The 20,866-nt window shown below is 44.4% G+C and overlaps 1 protein-coding gene across 15 annotated transcripts in view; it reads right to left on the bottom strand.

The window, feature by feature from the left end:
- GRM8 (glutamate metabotropic receptor 8) overlaps nt 1-17,059 on the bottom strand; it is an 811,767-nt gene extending 794,708 nt beyond the window's left edge. For 4 of the 15 annotated variants that reach the window (XM_078342124.1, XM_078342128.1, XM_078342129.1 and 1 more), the window contains exons 1-2: nt 16,932-17,059; nt 6,515-7,327 (exon numbers count right to left, since the gene is read on the bottom strand). In XM_078342124.1, the coding sequence (XP_078198250.1) occupies nt 6,515-7,024 (510 nt within the window). In that variant the 5' untranslated portion in view covers nt 7,025-7,327; nt 16,932-17,059. Of the gene's footprint in view, nt 1-6,514; nt 7,328-15,918; nt 16,039-16,286; nt 16,535-16,915 lie in introns of those variants that run through there. The other 11 variants (XM_078342126.1, XM_078342134.1, XM_054237733.2 and 8 more) reach the window with 4 other exon arrangements.
- Nucleotides 17,060-20,866: the final 3,807 nt, after the last annotated feature.

The raw sequence follows: 20,866 nt of genomic DNA, 5'->3' as shown, positions 1-20,866 counted from the left end.
AGTGAGAAAAAGTCATAAGTCACATGTCTATTAATAAAATCATCCATGTATGTATTGTTAACAGATTTATGCATTTGGAAGTGGACTTTCCTTTTATACCATTTTTGCTTAAACCTTTCAAAATGAGGATGTGTTCATGTATTTTGTTTAATTATTTTACTTGATTTTTGACTGACAATTTGTATGTATTTATGGGGTATAATGCGATGGTTTATGTTTACAACGTGGGGTAATTAAGCTAACGAATCCATCACCTCACACACTTTTTTGGTGTATGGTGAAAACATTTAAGATCTATGCGTTTAATAATTTTGAAATATACAATGCAATTTCTCAACATTAAAAATCCATTTAAAGAAAATGGGAATTTGTAAAAAAAAAATAAGACGCACAGGAAAATAGGAACTCTCAAAACATCATCATGTTTCCTTCTTTTCTCCAATTTGCCCTCTGTATTAGTCTGTTTTCACACTGCTATAAAGAACTGCCAGATACCGGTAATTTATAAAGGAAAGAGATTTAATTGACTCACAGTTCAGCATGGCTGGGGAGGCCTCCGGAAACTTGTAATTATGGCGGAAGGTGAAGGAGAAACAAGACACCTTCTTCAGAAGGTAGCAGGAAGAAGTGCCAAGCAAAGCAGCAAGAGCTCCTTATAAGACCATCAGATCTCGTGAGAACTCACTCATTACCACGAGAACAGCATGGAGAAAAGGACCCCTCATGATTTAATTACCTCCACCTGGTCTCTTTTTTTGACATGAGGGGACTTAGGGATTATAATTCAAGATGAGATTTGGATGGAGACACAAAGCCTAACCATAACACCCTCCTTCTTTTTCTAAAGGAGCATACAAGAAAAATAAACAAAATTATATTTCTTTCCTATCTACTTAACACATATTATTTCCAACAGAGATTGGGATGAGGGAAAGAGTACAGAGATAACGATTTATTCATTCATTCATTATTTCACTGACAGGTCCATGCTAGGTGCTAGGAATACAGCAACAAACTAGATAGTCATGGCCCCTGCCCACACGGTGCTTACAGTCCAGTGGGGAATGCAGACAAGTAGGTAAACAACTACAACTGAGTGAGAGAGACTCTAAGGAGAGGCAGCACAGTCTGCTTCTTTGTTACTTGTAACAAAGAGACAATCTAGTCAAGGAAAGTGAGAAAAGGGTCCCCAAAGTGGAGGTGGACCTTCATCCTGGGGGAAACCCTACATTTAAAGAGTTTTAAGAAGGGGAAAAGCATTACCAAGTCTTCATTTTGAAAGACAGATCTCTGCAGCTGGGAGTTAAGTGCTGCTTACCCCCAATCATCTCTCATCTAAGGAGAGTGAGCTCTTTTCAAAGTTAAATGAAACCCTGCTACTACAGTACTAAAGGATTGACTAAAGGAGTCCTTCTCCCAATTTTCGGTGATCTATTTGCCATCAAGTGAGACTGAACAGGAAATTTACCTCCTACTGAGTTTACTGACTGCACTCATTTATGAATTCATCTCTAGATGAGCCCAGATATGGCAGATTTACCTTTTTGAAGTTTGGGATCTAATAAAACCCATTGTAAGCAATAAATAACTAAAAAATGCCTGGCTTTATGGAAGTGGTTGCTACAATTGGTAGAGTCTCTTGAAAGAAAATATACCTTCATAAACATAGCAGGGTAGGCGAAGACTGCCAGGGAAACAAGATGCTTCTCAGTACTTTATTGACTTCACGTGAAGATCAATTTTGGCCATTTATAACCAGCACACTTCCACATAGGGTGAAATTATCTAGCTCACCCACAGATGGATTTCTATTTAAAAGTCTCATTTGATTGCTTTGGGAAGGATACTCTACAGACCAACCCTATCCTTCAAGGATAGAAAATTAACAACCCAGGTGAAGTTAACTAGAAAAACAAAAAAGAGAGGAATTATATTTGACAATGTCCTCTTACAACCCAGTTCATCTTTGTGGACATTAATGTGAGTTACCTCCAGTATCAATGTTCTATTTTTAACTTAGAATATTCAATCTTTGCTCAAAGTAAGACATATGATTAGTGTTTGGAGGAATCGATTTGCTTGAATTTAAAGAAGAGGAGTGTAAATGTTCTAGAAAAAGGAAAAAAAAATTGAGCTCTTTATAAAACACAAATCTATGGGCTTCTTAAATATTTTCAAAGACCCGCTCCTTTTTAAATTCTTTCCAAACTACACAATCTCTAACGGGGAGCTGTGCCCCTCTTTTCACTGAGTTATCTGCAATACAGAAGCCCCTGAGGTGTCGTTTGTACCTGTTTATAGGATGGATCTGTTCTGGGTCTGCTATTCTCCAGTTACATGTCACATTATCCTAATTGATATTTCTGTTATCTAAAGCCATTAACTTGCTATATGAGTGAAGCAATCACCTAGGTGACTGCTCTGCCCCATGTCAGCTGATATATGTATGTGTGCACGTGTGTGTGCATAAAGTACACTAGTGCATCTAAAAAGTTCAGATCATTGAATTCTTGTTCTGTAACTCTCAAATTTGTTTCCACTCCCAACACACCTGAGGGATATGAGACACTCCTCTCAATAAAAACAGTTCTTGGAGAGGGACTTGGAAGGCACACATCATTCACTGGATCCTGCCATTCAAAAAGCCTCCCAGGTAGTTTTAATAATGTAGCCCATACCCCTGGTGGGTGAGGCGACAGCAGAATGAACCCCACCATACACTTGGGGTTGAACATCCCTGGTCTACTAAAGCATTCAGTATCCTATGGACCTAGGCCACATGGCATCTTCTGTTCTCAGGTTGTGTCTAGCTCCAACCCCTTATCCAACTCTCTTCGGAAGTTAAAGAGGCCCGTTTTTTTCTTATTTGCTTCTGAGCTTGGATAAGAAGAGAAACAAAGACAGATGACACCACTTCCCTGTAGATCAGATAAGCAGGGCCACCTGTGTTCCAGCAGAGGCGGCGGCTATCCACTAAGTGCAGCCTCTGCAGGACTAAATGAACCTCCCCAACTGATGTCAGGATCTACTTTACAAAGACAAATCCCATTTCTTTCCACAATTCGTGATCCTGCAGGAAATAAAATCCTCCTCTGACTTAAACACAGACATACTAACATGCAGTTAACTGACAACACACAGATCCCTTGCATCAGGTTTTGATTAGGAGAACACTTAGGAATGCAAGGAGTGGAGAGGCTGACACAGGAGGAGCAAGACTGAGGAAAGTGGTAAATGGGACTGCGTGGAAGGGGTGGTCTCCTTCACAATTTAGTTCAGAAGATGCTGCAGGTAAAAAACATGGTCTTCCCAAAGTTATCCAAAAAACAAAAAGAGAACTGAGACATTTAGGAATCACTTCCAAATTTGATCCAAATATTTTCCATAAAAATTTAAACACATCTCAACCACATCCTTAAAACCCCAATTTATGTGTATTGTTGAGCAGGACAGAGTAAGTTCATGAATTAAGACGTTGTTTGTATTCCTTATGATCAAGGTTCATTGCTTGTTTTCAGTGGAGATGCTCTATCTTCTTCAACTGCATTATCCAGGAATAAGTAGCAACACATTAATTTCTGGGCATGTTTTCTGATTCTGTGAGTCTTTTGCTACCTGAAAGGGCCCAAGCTTGAAAAAACTGTCATAAAACTTATTTTTACTCAAGTCATAGCCTTTGGAAAATTATTATTTATGAAAAGTATTATTTTTTAAGAAGGAACTATATGCCAATCTCCAGTGCATTAACTGCTAATCATTCTTCTGATAACTATTCTAATATTTCATGTCCATCCTAGCATACATGTATAAGCAGAAGTCATCCATACATAAAGTGGACAATTTTCCATCCCAATTGTTTCATAATTATTGCAAATGGAGTGCTAGCTGAAAGTTGCATAAAAACCAAAGTAAATGAAAGTAGCATAATAATGATAAGTAGCTATTATCTAATTCACATTCTATGGTTCCAGAATCACCTGTAAGATGACCTAGGCACCTACATTTTCTCACTGATGGACTTTTGAATGATAGATGATTTTCAAGTCCAATAATTTGGTTAATAACAGGATTTGCTTCTAGATGTTAAATGCTCACTCTGGGTCAGTGAACTATCATGTTAGTCATGACAAGTACCATAACAGCGCCCTCTCCTGGCGATAAATGACCCACTCCCTGCACTTCAGTCAACCGCGGCAAGAGCTGCTGCCCTTTCGTGTGCTGGCCAGTGGTCTCAAGAGATGGCCTGGGGCACTGGACACTGCCCAGAGGGTCAGTAGAACTCTCTTACCCAGTCAGATAGGGTCTCTCCAGAATAACCCAAGAAATTAAGAGAATTAACCAGTCGGCGAGGGAAGAATAGAGAAGAGAGAAGCCAGATCCCCTCTGCATAAAAACTAAACCCCTGTTGCCTTCAAGTGGCCTAGAGTTTCCTTCAGTAGCCCAAAAAAACCAAAGGACATGACCAGGTCCTGATGGAAGCCTTCATCTGCATTTTCTTATTAAATAAACCCAACAACCTAACACAATCTTATTATTCCCATTTTGCAGATATGGCATTTTGTTGATTCTATGGCAAAAAAGAAAAATACAAACAAGCTTGGAAAACCTCATATGAGCACCTTATCCACCACACTCCTCAAATCCTTGCCCACTTTTGGCTGGGCGCCAGACTACAGGAGGCAGTCAGGATTCACAGGAATTACAATGGGATTGGCAGGAACCAGAATTGGTTTATAAAAGGAGGGAAACCAAAAAGAGAAGATTCTTATGAACGTTTTCCTTTCCTCTCCTCTAAAAGTGGTGTTTTTGAACCACAGTTGCTAAGTTAAAAATAGAAAAGAGATGCCTTGGAGCAGGTGAGGAGGGAGTTCAAATCAGAGAGAAGAGTTACAGAAACGTCTGAGCTGGACCTCACCCCAGAGCAGAAAATGCCACATGGCACAGAACTGGGGTGGCTGGGAGGAATCCAAGATGTGGGAGGAAACCTGGGAAAGTCTGGTTCCACATCTTCCCTGTAAGCAAGGAGTCTGCTAACCCCAGAGAAATGGTTAACAACTGCCTAGTTTCCCTTGAAAGTTTCCAGAGATGGAGAACCAGGGCAACTCCGGCTACATGTTTTAATTGTGCCCTTTTCACTGCCAAGAGGCCCTTCTTAATGTCCTGCTCAAATGTCTGCAGCACACCCTGAAGCCTGTTTGTGCCTCTTCAGGACTCCTTAGACACGAGAGCCTCTGTTTAGCATCCTCCTTATATGAGAAAATTTCATCAATCTGAAAATAGCCATTAAGTTGCCTCACAGCATTTTCTCTTCTAAACTAGGGAAATCCACACAGAGGCTGCACAGCCACTCAAGGGGATGTTACAAAGACGATTCCAGCACCATGAGTGGGCCAGACTAGATGTGCCCCGAAGATATCTGCCAAGCCAGAAATCCTTTGATTCAATACCTTTCATCTTTGGTATGACATTTCCCATCACTTTGTTCATATTTGTCATAACATCTGTCATCTGTCCAACTTCCCCATATTCTTTTAATATATTTAAATCTAATGTACATAATAACCACTTTTCACAATATTAAACAAAGGCTCATTAATTCAGATTAAGTTGAGCAATCCATATCCCACTGAGTAAGATACCAGAGTGAGAAGTATTTTCAATTAAACAAATTATGTCTATTACAGAAGACTACATACTGGTTATTAATAAATGAGAAAGTCAATGAAAATGGTGAGTTAACAATAACCTTATTTTTATGGTACTTTATATTTTTCAAAGTGTTTTTACATGTATTATTCCATATTTCCAATTTTATTCAATATATCAATGCAACATATGGGTAATAGATCACCAAATCTAAATCAAAAAGTCTTGATTTATCCTGCTAAATTTGAACTTTTAATTCAATAAGAATTATATATAATTATTTTAAGTCTGTATCAGAGCAGTCTGAATTAATACGATTCTGCTCTATCGTAGTTATAACAAGCGTGACAATTTTATGGTCATCTTATCTCCCAGAGCATCACTCCCATCTACACATTAGTAATAAATACTGTTTCTTCGTGAATGAACTTTTGTCATAACACAGCATCCCACCTTAAAGAAGTTTCACAAAGTAAATTAAATAGCTCAAATACCATAGAAATATTTTCTATGATAAATGTGCTAAGAGTTTATTATTCTCTTTAAAAATGCTTGCTTTGATTTAAAATGAGCCTGATAAGAAGGTTGTCCCAAGATGACAAGGACACAGTATATATTACAGAACTTTTCCCCTTTCTCTTTGGTCAGGAAAAAAAAAAAAAACAGAGTCAAAAATAATCCAGTTAATTGTAAGTAATGGAACTAAACCAATACACGTAGAAACTTAGACACAGAATGCCCCATTTGAGGAACCCAAAAGGTTCTATGAGCACCTTCGCCATCTTCACTTTCTTCCCAAACCTGCAGTTGGAGTCATAGCATTTCATTGTCCTTTCGCAATGGTCAGAAAGACAATGTCTTTACCTACCTTAAAAAGTCGTAAAATGTTAGCAACCATGATGGACACGGAGCTTGCTGCAGCACCTATGACACCAGAAATCTTGTCGGGCTTGGTGAAAATGGGCGGATCTCCATTAGCACACTTCACATCCGAAGCGTCTTTCTCTATTAATGCCTGCACGAAAGTTAGAGACTGCTCCAAAGCATAGGTGTCCCTGGAGCAGGTGTCGAGGATGCGGACACCCAGAGTGATGTTGGAAAGGAGATCAGGGTCCTTGTTAATCTGGTCAATTGCATAAAGCATAGCCTCCAGTCTGTGAATCCCCTTTTCCTTCTTCAGCTCCCCACAAGGCACCCCTCTCTCTCCCTTTGCATGGACAGGGAAGAGACCCCCCAAAATAATGTCCCCATCCACCCGTATGGAATGGGCATACTCTTGGCTGTGAGTTCTTTGCATCATTGTGAGGATCCAGTAGAACTTGGCGGTCAAGAGGAAGAAACAAGGGCAAGAGGCTGATCGTTTTCCCTCGCATACCATTTTCTCCACAGGTGATACTGCAATCCAAGACCCAAAGTTTATTCTTGCCACAGAAGAAGGTGGACCACCTGAGGCTGCACCTTCTGGAGGCTACCATCAGGGCCCATGGGGAAAAGGCTCTGTGGGCATTTTCTTGATTTGAATGTCACAGTGAATTCCCATCAGACCCCTAAGGTTCAATTTTATTTCCTTATAAGATCAACTTGCCTGGAATGGTGCAAAAATTAGAACATCTGAGGTTCTGATGTTGGGATGAGGTCAACAATTCATGTCCTTGAAATCAGCCTTGTAGCAGAATTATTCCTGGGAAGAGGGGGGAAAAAGGGGGTTCAGTTCAGTGAGTCTAGATGTTTCACATTTTTCAGTCCTGTTTATGCCAGCCCCTTAAAATAAATCCCCTATTCAGTAAGAAACTAATTCTTTTTATCCCCCTGTGATTCTGAACACCTGGCTGCACTGCATCTAAACAGGGAGATTGATGACACTTTTGGAGCAAGGGAAACACAACAGTCAGTATCAGAAACTAGGTTGAGTCTCCCAAACCAGAAAGCATTTTTACTTATCATTTTATTTCAATAAACCTTATTTCCATGAAGGTAAAAATCCGGCAATGGGTGGCACCATTTCTTTTCAAATCTGTTTTTATTTTTTGCAGCTATCTGAATTTAGCATTCAAATTTTGTCGACAAAATCATAACAAAATGTTATTTTCTGTGATGTATTCAACAAGCCAGTCATCTGTTAATGACTTTTTTTTTCTTGGTGCCTCAAATTACCCAGTAGGAAAATGTGATTATTCAATTACAAAAAAGCAAAAGAGATAAAGAAATCCACCCAAAGAGCTAAAAAATGTGTAAGTTTTGTAGCTTATGTAAAATATTAACAGAGAAAGTCAGCTATTTCATATAAATTATCTTATTCTTCTCTGGTAAGAAAACAAAGACTTGAAAATGAAACACCCAGGGAAGGTGACCTGTGAAGATTTTCCTATTACCATTGTCAGGGTGGGAGCAGTGGGTATACTGACAGCTCTGAGAGAAACATGCCTTGATCCCAGAATCACTAGGAGCAAATCAGAGTTGGTGATCAATTGAAGAGCTGCTTAATTTTGTCTGACTCAGTGGGGAAAACAGTTATTTCATCAAGACTAGAAATAACTTGGGGTGAAAAAGTCTACAGGCAAATCTATAGAAAAAGTTTTTTCCCTACAGCCTTCTCCCTTAATTCCATAAGATTTTTTTCAAATGACTTTTGTTTGTTTTTTATTATTATTTTTAAATGGTACTTAGGTTCTGGGGTACATGTGCAGATCATGCAGGATTGCTGCATAGGTACATACATGGCAATGTGGTTTGCTGCCTCCATCCCCTCGTCACCTATATCTGGCATTTCTCCCCATGTTATCCCTCCCCAACCTCCCCACCCCCCATCCTTCCCTTGCCCCAGCCAATAGACCCCAGTGTGTGATGCTCCCCTCCCTGTGTCCATGTGTTCTCATTGTTCAACACCCACCTATGAGTGAGAACAATTATTATTGTCAAACGACTTTTGAAGAGATGTGACTGAAAATGAGAACTGACTTAAGACAGGGAATCTGAGATTTGTAATGCACATCTCATTAAGAGAATAAACAGCACCAATTTACTTTGGCAGGATGGTTAATCTAATGCTCATTTCTAACCTATTTATATATGAGTTTGAAATCTGAAATTTGGACAGTTCTCCTGTACCCTAGCCAACCAACATCTGCTTGTATTTTCCATTCACTTGTTCAAGTTCCAGTTCATAAAATTTTCTTTTCATCCTTCTTGTCCCAAAGGGAAAGATGGTGCTTCCCTGGGGAATAACTAAACATATGCCCAAATGCCTTCAAAGAAAGCTGCACTTTTTGCACTTTCAAATTAAAAAAGAGGGGCTCGTAGCAACCCACTGCCCCATATTTCTGAGCAACCACCTGGCAGCCTGGCCAGCCAATGGCCCACTCGGCTGAAACAGTTCTGTGCAGCCTAAGACATGTACTCCCTGCCTTCCAGCACACATTAAGCCTTAGATTTCCGCTGTGCTTCCCCCAAAATACTCAGTCCTTTCTGATTGTTCTCACCACTTAATTGTTAGTCCCTCACACTCCATTCTCCTAGCAGCTGCTTTTCCCTCAGAAAATCTGTAAATAAATAACAGCCTGACCTCAGGCATTCCACAAAAGGAAACACTCAGAAAGTCAACCTGACTTTCTAGATGAAACCGTTTAAATGATAGGCCATAAATTACACCAGCCACCCATTAAGAGAAGTTCAGATTGTGTTTCACAGTTTCACAAGGAAAATCAGTCACATGATAGTAAAACCTCATTAACTCCGATCACTAGTTGAGAATTTGAGACCAATTCCACGTGGCTGGGCTGACCCTTGTTCTGACAGAGCACAGACTAAATGGATAAATAAGGTGAAGGAGAAATGTCTGTTTAGGGACAGTGGAAGGGGCCTGTTGTTCTCCAAAGGCCCGCCTTTCCTCTTTACACCAAGCCATCCCCGAAGTACTTAAAACACTTAAGAGAATAAATGGTTTTCAATTATAGACAACATACGAACAGCCCATCTGTTCATCACAGTGCATCCTTACCTATGCATGTGACATCAACCTAGTTCCACTTGCTATACAGTCCAGAAAGTAATAAAATTGAGTCACTTTTAAAATTATTGGTATTTGCAATATTGTTTACTCTCTTTGGTATCTTATAGCTTTGTTTAGAGCTTTAATGTTTTTAAAAAAAGGTTGGGGGATGAATAGCAATGAGGCAGGAATCCGTTTTGTTTAGCAGTTGGACGCACTGAAATGGAAAAGGAGAGGTTCGGTTTTCGTTTCATTTCAGTTTCACTTACTGGACAGCTCACGTGAATTTTTGCTGGAGTTTCCATCTCTGGAACATAGAATTAATTGCATGTAAGCTTGCTTTTTTTTGTCTGTAAAGGGGTGATAGAACGTGCCACATAGCATGCATAGAAAGCATAGTACCTGACTCAGTGAACAGGAGTTATTGTTGCTAACTTAGTCTGTAATTCATTTTGTACTAGAACAGAGCGACTCTTTCTGTATTTGCCCAGTTGGTGAGCTTTTACTGAATTTCATTTGTCACTTTAAAAAATAAAAGCAGAGCTACTTATAAAATATTTAAATCTTGCAGTTATTTTAAAATCTGATACACTGTCATAAAAATTACAGACTCCATTGCCAGAAGGTTTAGTTTCCCCTTTTAAAAAAAATCTAAGGAAAAATACATTTGAAAGTTTGTGAGTAACTACATCAATTAGGTTTCGTTGTATAATCTTAAATTACTTATCTTACTCTTATACAATTCTTGTGAGCTTTAATCCAAACTTATCCTAGTTTGAGTCAATGAGTTTTAAAGAAATCATAATCTTTCAGAGCTATATATGCAAATACCTCAACTTTGTGTCCTATGCTTGATTTAAAGTATAAACAGCTCCTCTCTCAAACCGACCTTCCTCTGGGATGTGATGGACTTTTTCAAGGAGGTGTGAGGTCTGGACTCCTGAAACCAATCTCAGAGGGCGACAAATCGTCTCAGCACTATGTCTGGGCCCACAGGGAGGGGCCATGTAATCCTAAGGGGAGGCTTAACCATGAACCCTCACAGCCCTTCCTGTGCACTCCCCTGCCAGCCCACCCTCACTTACAGGGCATATCATTCACCACTGACCCCTCTATGGGCAGGTCCTGTGGCCTGAGGTTCCTGGAAGCAGGCACTCCACCTGGAACCTGAGCCTGTGGCTCCCTAAATATGCTCTGTTTCCTAAAAGGCCAGAAGGAAACCTCCTCACTAGCAAGAGCCCTGAATTCTGCTTTATTTTCTACGCATCTTCTCTGTACCAGTGTCAAGTACCTAACATAGCATCTCCGTATATTTTCATATACCAGGCATTAGTTCTTGTATAAATGAGAAAAGAAGGCTCAAAAGGATTGAAATGTGGCCCCGACCCCTAAGCTGGTGAGCTGTTGAGTGGCAGTGCCACCAAAGTCATCTGTCCCAAAAGATGGGTCCTGTCCTTGGGGAAAGCCCCCAGTGCTGTCTGCAGGGACTATCTGTGGCAGCACAAGAGAAGGGAAGGGGCCTGACCCTCCACTGCAATCTTTCAGAAAGGTGTGCATCTTTGATGCCTAAGCTCTGGAAGAACAATAAAGTGCTATTTAGGAAGGGACAATCTGAGGGCATTTCCAGGGAGGTGATTTCTGAAGCTCTCAAAGGGCTGAGAAGATCCACTGCAGTTTGTCCAAACACTTCTGCTCCAAATTAGGTCTCCTGGTCAGGTTGATGCCAATGAGAACACACCCACCAACACATACAGGGTCTCTCAGGGTCTGCTGTCACATCTTCCTCAGGTATTTAGCAGGTATGATTAACATACAATAGGGTAAAATCCTTGCTGAGGAATACCATTAGCCAAGAATTGTACTTTTTTCTCATAAAAAGGCCAAAGCAACATTCCTATGCTGCATTCCATTCAGCTCTTTAACAAAAAGGTTAGGCTGAACGTTATCATCAATTCATATGACTGCCCACACCTGCAGCACTTCTGGTTGTTTTTGAAAATGTGTCATATTTCTGTGTCATCTCCCATGCTGCAATATGTGTGCATGTCTGTGGATTCTTGGTTTCTTGGTGGGGCAGAGTGAGGATGGGGCAGACAGAGCTCTCCCCTGGCAACAGAGGCCTGGAATCAGATCTTTGACAGTCACTGGCTGGTGACACTGAACATGTCCCCTCACCTCTATGTGCTTCCATTTCCTCACCTGTGAAATGAGTGAAATGGGCCACATGATCTCTAAGGTGTCTTCCTGCTTCCTAGTCTAAGATTCTATTATTTAATAATAAGAGAATATGAGATTATGCTCAAACATCAGAGCAAGGCTTTGCCAACTGAATACAATAACTGATTTTGTTTGCAAGTTGAGTGACTTCTTTTCAGCAGTGAGAGGATTGTGAAAGCTCTTCTACACAAGCCAGTCTCATATTAAAAGAATCTGATGCAGGAGAAGCTCGACTTACTCAACAGAAATGAGAAATTAGAAAGTGATAATTTGCATTACAAAAGAATTCACCCCAGGTTTCCTTTAAATAGCGAAATCGCAGGCATTTAAAAAACAATCTGATTTAGTAGAATTCAATTTGTCCCCTTATTTTTCCAATAATACAGCTATTACACAAACAGACCATATTTAAAGTAATGAGAAGCTACTTTTTATAGTATGTATCAGATAAGAAGAGAGAAAGCAGGTGACACCAACACTTACTGAATGCCTGCAGTGTCTGGAGGTGCAGACACATTATTTCTCTCTCAAATACAACTATAAGGTTGATATCACAGCCTTCATTCAGGATCAAAGGAACCTGAAAACAGAAACATTATGTGACTGTATCTAAAGTCTCAGATCAGGATTCAAATGCAGGACTGCCATTACCTTCTTTCCCTTACTCCAAGCCCCTGGGGGCAGGAGGCCATGCCCTGATTTGATCATATGGACCATGAGTGGGATGTTCTAGAGTCCTAGGAGACACTGATTCTAGTCTTACTTCCCCCAGTACTCACTGTGTAACCCTAGGAAAGTCACTTAACCAGATCTCAGTTTACTTGTTTCTAAAATGGGGAATGATTTCCCCCCACCTCCTAGTTTGTGTAATCAAACAATATAACGTGTATCAATGTACTTTATAAACTTCGAAGTGCTGTAAGAAGACACAGGGATACTATTAGTTTAACCATCAATCCTAGAACTAAAATATGTTACTAGTGTATTGTACTTAGAAGATCTAAGAAAACCATTTCCTCATCACACTTAGGGTCAGTCAGACCTTAACAAGCCTCACAGATTCAAAAAAATCAACTCTGGCAAGCCTATATGAAGAGCTTGAAGGGAAACTGGAAAGGATGCAAGAAGTCAACGGAAGTACCATGTCTGACCCGGAGAACTAAAGTTCATGGACACTGAGCATCTAAAGGGTTATTCTGAAGAAAGTGGTGGCAAGATGATCTCCTGTTGTGAAAACAGGACAACCTGAAACCTTCCAAAGTTATAGGCAGAATATGCTGCTTCTACCGCTGGGTCATGACCCCTGGAAAAGTCAGCCAATAAATAGCCAGCAGTTTTCTAGCTTTAGACATAATCCTGCCTGGAAAAGTATGAAATTGGCAACACATGTGCCCAATGATCGATCTCCACATACTCCTCTGGGGCCTCTCCTCTATCTTCCCACTTCTGCTCACCTCCTGCTTTGCCCTGGCCTCCCCAGAGCTAGGTGTCTTCCTTCCCTCAGTGCCCTTGTTCTTTCATTACCTTGGCCCTCCCCAGGGAGTGAATGGATTCATTAGTAGGTATCAAAGCCTGAAGATGCTCAGCTGTCGTCCCCAAATGGAATATCTGCATTCTCAAAATGATTCCTAGGAGAGCCATAATTCCTTTACAAAAGAAATATCACCATTAATAGTGGTTAAGGCTAGCGATGCAACAAGCCAGAGCATGGAGCAAGGAGTCAGGATCCTCTCAATAGCACCTCTCAAATCATTCCAACAGCAATGCCCACCACTCAAAGAGGGTGCCCTGGGATGAGACATTATGCTCAGGGTCCCTCCCAATGAGTGGGTGAGTTTGCCACAATTTATCAAAGTACCAAGTAGAAATGAAAAAGAAAAAACCATCTTAACTGTTCTTACGATAATGTAAATACTCCTCACCAAAATAAATAAATAAAAGAAAAAATAAGACAGAGAGAAAGCCCAAATTGAAATTCCAATTCCTAGCAGAAAAAAAAAACCCTCTCTTGAAATGGAAACAATAAGATCCTCTTCTGGAACAACATGAAGTGACCATCCCTAGTGAATAAACCACATGTGTAAGCCTGGGGTAGCCCAGAGTCTATCAAGAAAACAGCAAGTTTCCTGAAACTCCGCAAGTCAGCCAACTTGCCAGGCATAGAGATGTAGCCAGGTCTTTGCTGTGGGTCCAGGACGAGATAAATTCAAGCAGCATCTTCTAAGACACCGGGACAGAGCAACTCCACTCCCCCAACTAAAGCAAGGTCATCTTTATGATGGGCATTCTAACTACCTGAGGAAGGTGGTGGGAAGGAAACTTGGAAGGAAAAAAACATGTATGTAGTGTGCTATGTGTCATGCCCTGAAGACAATGGAACATTCGTACACAAAGGTTGCCACGCAATTGCCAACGTGAATGTCAGTGGGTTATTTGCTGTATAAATACCAATTAAACAAGCCTCGAAGCAGCTTCAACCTGCTCAGCCAACTTTGAAAAGAGCATATCTCTCCAGACCACTAACTTTCTCCTGCACTCATTGGAGCTCAGCTCTTCCTTTTCTCTATTCCTTTTGGATGTAGATGCTCTTAGAATTATTCAAGCAGCTATAACTTTCCAAGGATGCATAATAGGGCAGAACTAGCTAGCACAATCCAAACAGAACAAATTGAGCCTACATAACAGTATAGAGAGCCGTGTTCTCAGCATCTTCTTCTTTATTCCGGGTCAATTGTCTCCTACAAAGCCTCCTGTCATCTATTTCTCCCCACATTCTTTATTCTAAAGCAAGAATTCCCTGTCTTAGACACAGTACAACCTGTAGTTGACTCTAAAATGGGAAATTACATTTTTAAAAACCTTGGTTCGTTTTCCCTGATGGAGAAAGCTTTTCTTTTCCAAATTATCAAGCCACATATTTTCAAGAACCAGAGAATGAATTGCACACAGCTGATACCTGCCTCCTACAGAGATCTTTCATGGTATTATTCAGAAGCAAGTGACCAAGGTAAACTAAAGTGGTTTCTGTAGCCATTTGCAATTATTGACAAACAATTTCATAACGGAAAATGGAAATTACAGGCAAGTGCAATAAACTGTTTATCCAAGATCTACCTGCTGGTGGCTCTTTTTCTCTATTTTTCTTTCAAGCAAAATACAAGCTATCATAGGAATGCATTTCTCCCGTTCATGATTTTTCTTGTAAGTATCTCCACCACCAGCCTTGTTTTCCAGTCTGTCAGTTGGCAGGATTTGTATTCAATCGCGGTAGTAACCCAGACCCTAGTGCATTCTTGGGTGTTCCAGAGACTCCCGCACCTTCAGGTTTGTGGGAAAGGATCGTCCCCCAAACCGCAAAGAAGGCATTCCCTCCCGGAGCGGGACTGCTTAGGGGACTTAAAGGTATGGGTTAATGCAACCCGAGAGGGGGTCTGTTTTCACCCCCGCTATCCTGGGTGAGCAGACACCCTTTGACCCCAGGCTTCACAATCTGGGCTACAGGGGAAGTAATTCCCCAAGGAACCGCGGGGGTGCCGTTTTCGCAACTGGATGACTCTCCTGTCCCTCCGCATTTCATTTGCACCAAAGGAGCGCGTGTCAGATAGAGGGAATTTTTTTGTTTTATTTTATTTTTTTCTTTTTTTTTGGTTATTCTGTTATCTTTTCACCAACTGTAGGAAGCTCAAGGAATCTCCGAGCTTTCCGCCTGGGCGGATGGGCTCGCGCTTGGCGTGGCCGAGCGGTCCATCTCTACCTCTCTGTCTCTAGCTCTACCGTAACAGCGGCCACTCAGCCCGCCCGGGTCCCCTGTTCCCAGCCGCACGTTCCTTCTTCTTCTCAGTTCTTTAGGCTGTTGAAGCCGCGCTCTGGGTAGATGAGAGACTAGGGCCGTGAGGGGAGCGCCAGCTGATCTCGCCTTTCCCGCGCCCCAGGGCATTCCGGCGCCGCCCGGGTGCCCCCGCGCGCTGGGGATGCAGCTTCTGCCCCCGCCGTATCTGGCTGCCCGAGTGCCCACACCCCGTGCGGAGCCGCCCGAAACTGGGGCCGCGACGGCCGCGGGAGCTTACCAAGTAGCTGTCGGGGCGCGTTTGCCTTTGCTTTTTAAACAAGATCCCCGAGATCTTTTCTCCATCCCCCAACACCCAACGGGACACAGAACTCAGGCGTTTCCCGAAAACCACAAAAGCGGGGCACGGAAATCCCAAGCTCGCCGGGCTAACTCGGAGAACGCAAACTCGAGGCAGAGCGAGCGCCATGCGGGAATGAGCTCTGTCGAGGACCCGAAGCGCCCGGCTTCCCCAGCGACCCTCAGCCTCCAGAGATCCTGGTTAGACATCCATCCAGCCCACGCTCAGAAGGCGGGGGTTACCCCGACTCATCGCGGAAGCCGCTAACTTCGGAAATCCCTCCCGTTAGGTTCGCGCAACGAAGATACCTCGTCATCTCGGCGGGGCAAGTCCGGATTCCGCCAGGGCAGGTCCGGGAGGTCACCCGGGGCAAGCGATCCGAGGCAGAGCCCTTTAAAATTCTGCCGCCGCACGCCCCGTCAGAGCGCCGAGAGCGCCTGCTCCCTTCTCGTCACCCTTCAGTCTCCCATTCGCCGACTAAACTTTTGGGGGATCACATCTCCAAGCCTTGGGAGTTCCGGGTGAAGCCTCCCTCTTTTCTGAACCTCTTTACTGTAATCACGGGGAGACAAGAGGGGTGGCTGCCTTGTTCTTTGCAACGTAAAATCAACAGACACCCAATCAAGCTCCAATGCCCGGCCAGCCCCTCGCACCCCGGTGCCCACTCTCCCTCTCCCCCCATTCCCGTCACCTCCGCCCGCCAGTTCTCTCAGACTCCGGGCGTGCAGGGCCAGCGACTTGTGCTCAGGAGAAGCAAATCACTAGTGTGATGTGAGAAGCAACGGTGCACCTGGCTGTCCGCTGAACGGTTTTAGGGAAGAAAACGGAAAGGGGAATAAAACAGGGGGATTCTCCTTTTCCAACAAGCAGGGCGTTTCGGGGGAGTTTGGGGGCAGTGGTTCGGCACTTGCTTTGCTCAGATCCGCTCTCTACTTACGGGCAGCGAGTCTTACCCTGATCCCCGCAGAGGGCGCGGTGAGGAAGCCCGCGGGGGGCCCGCAGCTCCATGTCAGCGCCTCCGCCGCCGCCGTCGCCGGGCGAGGCGAGCACCGCGGCCGCACTTGTGGCTGTTCTCGAGGCTGAGGGGGCTGAGCTGGCCAAGCCGGCGCCAAGTCTCTTCCATGTGAATAACAAATACTCCCACCGGCGGCCGCGATTGGTCTGCGCCCGGCGCCTCCAGATCCTCCGCCCGCGGCCATTCACCCGGCGCGGCGCGGGGAGCCGCGGCCGGGATCGCGCCCGGGATCGCCAATCCCTTCGCGCCAACCAGTCAGCTCGGGAAGCCGGAGGAGGAACCCTCGAGGGGCGGGAGCCTCTGGATTTCGGTGCCACCCCGCGGCCCTGGCGCGGGCAGGGAGGGGGGACCCTCGGCCCGCGGATCCCCCTCCGCGCTAAAGCCCGAAGCGACGAGGAGACCAGAAATGTCAATAGTTCTGATTTTTAAAAATCACCCCCACCTTCCCCGCCCCCAAGAAAAAAGGGAGGACCCAACGGCAGTGTAGGATGGTGGGAGGCGGGGAAGAAGCGGGAGCCGTAGAATGAGGAATATGGCTGTGGAGGAGCCCAGCGACTCCGGCTGCCTGGCGAGCCCGGGACCGGCGCGGGGAGGCGCGACACCCGCCCGAGCACGGCTGGCCGCACCCGCGAGCCCAGGTCCCCTGTGAACACAGCTCCAGAAAGCGTCACCGAGAACAACACACGGTGGATGACAAGTGTCGCGCCACATGCTGCTTTCTTTTCGGGGACGCTTTAAGTAGAGCCCGTAAGCTGCGCGGTTCCCCTGCAAAGTTTGCCTCGCGCCGCGCGGCGGTTCCGCCATTTGTCCCGCCCAGCGGCTCAGGAGATTGTCTCCCCGCTTCCTGGCCCCGAGGGTCTGGGGGACGCACGCCACAGGGCCCTCAAGGCTCGAGGTACCACACAGCGCGGTCCCGCTGCGGGCACTGCGAAAGAGGGGGCGTGGGTGGCTGCCGGGACGGTCGTTTCACTGAGATGATTCAAGGAGCCGCAGACGCGGGGCAGGAAACTCCGGGGGAACCGCGCTCGGGTTCCGCAGGGAAACCTCGGGATTCCCTCCGCATGCTGCCTGTGGAAACCTGCCGGGCCCGACGTACCCAGCCCAGCGCCCTCCCCGCTAGTTACTACCCAGGGCCCCCGACCCCGCACCCACCGGAATGAGAGAAAGGGGCCCCTCGCCGCCCAGCGCCCGGGAAGCTGCCCCGGTCGGGCCTTGTGTTGGTGAGAAAGTTCCATCTAGAGGCGGCCGCGCGCAACTGCAGGCGGCGCCCCAGGCCCGGGCTAGCCAGGGAGAGCGAGGCGCGTGCGGGAGAGCGGGCAGCCCAGGAGATAAGGAGGATGGAGAAGGACAAGGACAAGAGAGACCCCGAAAAGGCAGGCTCTAGTCCTTTCAGCGTCTCTATAATGAATTTTATCTTCCTAAGCATCGTGAACCTAAAAACATCACGTGAGGAATCTTGCATTAATTCCTGTGTGTGTGTTGTGTGTGCGTGCGCGCGCGCGTATACAAATATATATATGTGTATATATATATATATCGCTTATTCTATTGAGGTTATTTTAATTGTCACATGAACTCTGTGAAATGATCAAAATCATTAAGCCCACTCTACAGATGAAGGAAGAAACCGAGGCTTAGAGACACGGCTGGAAAGTATTAAAGCCAGAAATCACAGCTGCCTGGCTTCAAAACCCCATAGCACTTCCTCCCTGGTTGTGATGGCTTTTCCCCAGGTTGGATTTAATGTGCACACTTTCGATTGAGGAGAGAGCCGAATCCTAATTTCAAAACATGACCCTTGCCCTTTATCACTTAGAAAAATCTACAGGTTTCAGCCCAGGGCACCTCTTCCCCTTTTGTTCCCTTCCCTCTCCCATCTCCCCATGAAAGGCTCTTTGATTGTAGAATCATTATTTTACAGCCACAACAAAAGAGGGAGGGAGGTGGATCTGGAGAGAGAAAATGGGCTGGGTCCTCTAGCTGAAAACCTTTCTGCATAGGGAACCTCAATTCCCTGTGAATGTCTGGTGCAGCCCTGAAGAGGGTGATCAGTGGCCAGTACCACTTGGGACAAGGAAGGTGGAAAGAGAGAAAAGCTCCTAATTTATGCAGAGCAGGGACTGGGTGGGCTTTTTGGTTGCATGTCTGTGTGTAAGAAGGTTTAACGATTTTCTTTTCTTAGGGACTGGAAGAGCTTCCTCCTCCCACGTAAGTGTAAAGTAAGTGCAGCAGCCTGATAAGTATAGCAGGAAGCCCACTCCACCCCAAACTCCAGACCCAAGACTCCGGCCTGAGAAATGTTATCGCAGATAACATAGAAGTATGAATAAGTCCGTTAGACCCTTTGCTACGTGTGTATTAATACATTTGAGGGGGAAAGAGACACGACAGAGGGGAAAGGCAGAGGAGGTCCTCAAAAATGAGGTCTCCACAGCTACTGACCACACATGGTCTTCAAGGTCGGCTAGAGGCCAGCTATGGGGCCAGTAGGGTGGTTTCCTGGCATGAGCCAAGACGGCAGCAACCTGGTGCTCTAGTGGGCCCGTTTTAATAATAAGGACAGTAAGGCTGGCTTTGGAGGCCTGACAAGCCTCAGTGAGCCGCCTGGGGAAGAAATGCCTAATGAGCTGCTTTTCTCCTTTCTCTATTGATCATTACCTGCAGAGAACATGTCTTACAGGCACATCGCTGTCCTTTTTGGTGCAGCCTTCTGCAAGAAAATTAGACTTGATCTCTCCTAAGGAAAGTGCAAGTCCGATGCTTCATTTTGCATCATCTTTAACTCTTGATACTCAAAATAGAGCCATCACTCAAATCCTACATGGAATCTGGTCAGTAAGGGATAGAGGCCATCTATCTATTCTTCAGTGTTTCCAATGGCTTTATGTAGTAGCCCCTGAGCAAGTGACATAGGCTCATGTACAGGTTATCATTCGCCCAGACTGAGAGCAACATTGGGACACAGGAAGAAAAACTGTCTCCAGGAGGGATTAGTCCCTATCAGTAACAGTCACAGGAAAAAGTCATCAGCTGTTACAGCCTCTATTCCTGAGACCCAAACACCATGACGCTGCTTGTTCTTTGCTGCAGTCTGAGTGAGGGGAGAGTGTCTGAAACCCAGGCCATCATCCACCTTGCCTACCCTTGAGCTACCACCTTCTACAATATACAGCTGTCTTTGGAAAGTGTCTGACCTCATCCTCCATCCCACCCCAAATGTTTATTCAACCAAATATATTTCCTAGTAGTTAATCCTCCAAGAAGATTTGCCTATAATCTTCTCATTTTCAGTTGATTTAAAATGTGAGAAACTGCCCATGTGTTAGAAAATGCAAAAAACAATGCCATATGTTTGGGGTCCATTTAACTCAAGCTGTGATATATATTCCACACATGGAGATTTATGCCACAATTCCTGCTTTGGGGTAATCATTAAGGCTGGGAACCTTTGCAGGCTACTCACCCAGGAGAAACATCGACAGCCATATGCTCCCACATGGAATAAAGCTGACAGGGGAAAGTGGGAATGGGATTTGTTTCTTTTGGAAACGAAGACAATATTTTTCTTGCTAGACCATCTGCACGTGGCAGTGAGTGTTCCATGTGGGTTTTGCTCAGTTTATTAGACGCTGGCTGCTAGAAGCAAGATCAGACATGTTAGACTGACAGAGCCAATGAGTTCATGACAGCAATGTCATGAATGAGTGTGTTCTGCACTTCCACAGTCAACTCACACCTGCATACAGGAGTCATGACAAAGATTCTTTAAGAATTTCTGACATACTGTATATGTGCATCTCTACTGGCTTCATTTAGTTTCTCCCAGAAGCACAACCTGAAACAAGGATTCAAGGGCAGATAGTTTAAGAGATG

The sequence above is a fragment of the Callithrix jacchus genome, chromosome 11 (genome assembly GCF_049354715.1).
Source record: "Callithrix jacchus isolate 240 chromosome 11, calJac240_pri, whole genome shotgun sequence".
Classification (NCBI taxonomy): domain Eukaryota; kingdom Metazoa; phylum Chordata; class Mammalia; order Primates; family Cebidae; genus Callithrix; species Callithrix jacchus.
Note: the sequence above shows the minus strand (reverse complement) of the source record. Positions and strands in the feature narration are given on the sequence as shown.